General features: G+C 44.9%; 1 protein-coding gene across 2 annotated transcripts; it reads left to right on the top strand.

The window, feature by feature from the left end:
• Positions 1-294: 294 nt before the first annotated feature.
• On the top strand, positions 295-2,915 carry LOC125545135 (uncharacterized). Of its 2 annotated transcripts, none has more exons than XM_087513392.1 (3): positions 295-458; positions 731-1,078; positions 2,309-2,915. In XM_087513392.1, exons 2-3 carry the CDS (start codon positions 739-741, stop codon positions 2,371-2,373), a joined length of 405 nt encoding a protein of 134 aa, XP_087369518.1. In that variant the 5' UTR covers positions 295-458; positions 731-738; the 3' UTR covers positions 2,374-2,915. The 2 variants fall into 2 exon arrangements, with proteins under 2 accessions (XP_087369518.1, XP_048564969.2); XM_048709012.2 differs by having other exon boundaries at positions 305-458; positions 736-1,078.
• The last annotated feature ends 775 nt before the right edge of the window (positions 2,916-3,690 follow it).

The raw sequence follows: 3,690 nt of genomic DNA, 5'->3' as shown, positions 1-3,690 counted from the left end.
ATGCGCGTGTATATGAGCGCTTGTGTTTGTACTGATGCTAAAAAAAGTAATTGTTATTTATAGATTATTAAGAACCAAAACTTGCAATTTTAGGCCGGCCGCTCGCAAACTGTAGCGAGCAGCTGGCCGCTCGCTAGACCGGTCCTAATTTTTTTCTCGGTCTTTCTCTCTCTCCTAGTCGGAACTAAATCAAATTAAATTAAATCGAAATCGGTTGGGGATTAGCAGTCGAGATTTCCGGTTGCTTATTTCGTCGGTAATTCCAACTCATATCGCCCCCGATTTGCTGCCCTGCCCTACTAGTACTTGTGCCCGACGTGTCGCCTCTCTCCTTCCCTTCGCTCCCACTTCTCCCCAACCCCTCCAACCCAAACCCATCTCAGCTCGTCCGTCCCCCTTGTCTTCGCCACTGGACACGACCGCAAACCCTAGGCGCCGCCGTCCTCCGAGGCCCCAAGGTACGCCCGCCGCCGACCACCTAGACAGGCCCGCCACGCCGCGCCGTGTGGCGGCTCCGGGCCAGGGTTGTTCCTTCTCGTTTCATTTTCCTGCGCGGGCGGATTTCCCGGCGATTTATTTCTGGGTGGTTCGTTGTGATTGGATCAGGGGAATTAAACGAGGAGGAGGAGATCAGGGGATTTAGGTCTAGCCCCTCCCCCCCCATCCCGCCGCCGCCGTTGCCTCCTGATCCGATCCCCTTCCTCTATGCTTACTTTGTTTCTGGTTTCAGATCAGTTGATGGAGCAGCTTGACCAAGAAGCCCAGTCCAGAGCTCACTTGGAGGAGGAGCTTGTCAAGGAGAGGCAGGCCAACGCTCTTTTGCAGGAGCATCTTCGAAAGAAGAACGAAGATGAAGCCGTGTACAAGCAGCAGATAGCAACTCTCATGCGGAGGAATCAAGCTGAAGAAAAGAAAAGCAAGAGTGACGTGGCCAAGCTCCAAGACGAGATAAGGAAGCTCACTGGTGTTCTTAAGGCTAGGCATGAGGAAGACAAGCTGAGCTGGGAGCGCATTCAAGGCGTCTTGAAGGCTTGGGATGATCGCAAAGCTGCTCGTGAAGCTTCAACTTCTTCTGGTGGTACGTAGTTCCCTTGTGAATCACTTAGGCTGCTGCCAATGCATTGGTGCTTTGATGAGGTGCTAAGCACATTAAATAGCTTAGCAACTATACTCCCCAATGCATAGGTGCTTAGCTTATGGTTGCTAAGCTTGCTTCATTTAATGATTTAACAACTAAAGCTCTTCATGTGTTGGTGGGCTCCTTTCTTTAAAATGTTTTTCCTAGGTTCACGCGCTTAGCATTGGATCTTCCTGGGGTCACCACACTCATCTTTCTCCTCTTAAATAACTTGCCACATCAGATTTTTTGCCTACGTGGAAGGCTTAGCACCTGTACAAGGTGGAGCATTGGGAAGGGCCTTATATATCCCTGGTTAGCTGTGCGTAATTGTTATTATAGAGAAATGTACAGCCATAGTCTGATTCTGGGTGAGTAAAAAAATATGTCCAGTCCTACAACCACATACTGTGTTATCACCATGGCCCTTGTTATTTGTGACCTCTAGTACAGAGAGTTTTATGTGCTTTGTTTTTTGAATGATCGCAAATTATCCCAGTTAAGACAAGTTATATATTCCAGAATAACAACAAGACATATAATTCAGAATAACTGCGCTCAAACTCCATTGGGGCCGATCCTGCTTCTCTACCACGGGATTCGGTTGGTGTGTAGAAGAGTTGGCCTTGAGGAGATTTTAGCAACTGCAGACAAGTTAACATCTGCCCATTTGAAACTTGTAACACTCGTGGATCTGTGGCATTGTTCATTGGCCACTGAGAGTAGAAACTGCATCTTGGCAGGAAACTTCTTCCTGTATCAACCATGAAGTGATAAAAGAAGCAAACAGTCACAAATAATGGTAGCTTAATATATTTTGGACCACATGTTATGTTTACTTAACAAAAGATTCTCTGCTCAAGAGGTGGTGGAAAGGGCCCAAAGAATGTTTTTGTGTGGTAAAGATGAATCTGTAGACCATTTGTTTTTTTTCATGCTCTGTTGCCTCTCTTCTGCGGAGTTTAATTAATTTAATCTTCGATCTGTGCCCAGGTGTGAACTGGTTTGGTAGGTGGATTAAAACTTTTTGCTAAAAATGATCAGAAACTTGCTATGATTGGCGTGGGTTCTTTGATGTGGACTGTTTGGAAATGTCGCAGTGCTGTTATATTTGATGGCAAAAAATGTAATGATCATATGAATCTTGTTCAGTCTATGACATACTGGATTACTTCTTGGTCTATTTTACAGACAAAGGACCAAGCAAGAAGAATGCTGGAGCTGGGGTCAAGACTTCTCGAACAGGTGGCAAGTGAGGTTTACAGGGCATCACAAGGATTTGATAGCAAACAGCTAGTACGTCAAGCCGGAGCCTTCACTCACTCAGCTTGGGTCAGCACCGTATCTCTAATTGGCGGAGACGAACTCCAATCCACCCACTCCATTTGTTTCCCAAGGAGGGTCATCAGCGAGTCCGCTCTCCCCAAGGTAGTTAAAAGGCATAGGTACGCATTCCCCTGCACCAATGTACCGAAGCACTTTACCTTTAATCACTAGATGGGCTCGAGCCAGGGTCCTATTTTCATTCTCCATGACTTCAAAGCTGCTTCTCTTTATCAATGAGGATCAACATTGTGAGGATTCAAGCCTGAGGCTGCTTTGGTGGTGCGGATTTGTCTCCACAGGCGTTGATCTCCTTGTAATAGGTCTAGTCTGCTTGTTGATGCCTGTTTTGCTTAGGTGACACTCCTGTTGTGCGCCTCCCTCCTGTTGGCTTTTGTTTAGAGGGCTTAACTCCTACGTTGGATGCTGGATCTTATTACTTTGGGCTTCGTAAGTTAGCTGTTTGCTGCGTTTTTCATTTGTGTTTGTAGTTCTCATGACTTGCAGCTTGCTGCTTGGTTTCCCTTAATGTAATTCGGAGGGGGAAACCCTTCTTTGATACAAAAAGAACTTACTAGCACTAAGAATTTATCAGATCTGGATGTACAAAAGTTGCACCCTAAACCCCTACCGGCCAAGAAGGTGATGTTATATATAAATTAAAATTATGATGCCCAACTTTATTTTCCTAGCAACTTGAACACTTTGCCATACATACATATTGAGCTCTGCAAGGTTGGTAGTCAAGAAACAAAAGTATGGCAACCTAATAAGGAGTAATAAAGTTCAATTGACCTTTATTTTTCTAGCAACTTGAACACTTTGCCATGCTCGATTTTTCTCTAAGAAAATGCATGTCACTTTGGTACTCATCTATGCAGAAATCATATGAAGCTCATGTGACTTGTGTATGCACAAATCAGAAGCTCATGTAACTTGTGTATACACAAATCAGAAGCTCTTATGAATTGTCTATGCACAGATCATATGAACAGAACAATACACATAACACACTAACTGAACTTTTGCATAGGCACAATCATATATCAAACTAACAATGTATACATAAGTCACATGGACACAGCAATAATCACAATTGAAACATCTGCAAACATGTGCAAAAATATTACCCATTTACATGTACAGTAGATTCACCATGGTTGCCATGGGAGGACCTTGGGGAAGAAGCAACCAGTGTTGAGGTCGACTTTGCAGCTGGTGGGGGTGCAATGTCGGGTGCGGGCGGGGAT

This window comes from Triticum urartu, chromosome 3A (assembly GCF_056163025.1).
Source record: "Triticum urartu cultivar PI428250 chromosome 3A, HENAU_Tu73, whole genome shotgun sequence".
NCBI lineage: Eukaryota > Viridiplantae > Streptophyta > Magnoliopsida > Poales > Poaceae > Triticum > Triticum urartu.
Note: the sequence above shows the minus strand (reverse complement) of the source record. Positions and strands in the feature narration are given on the sequence as shown.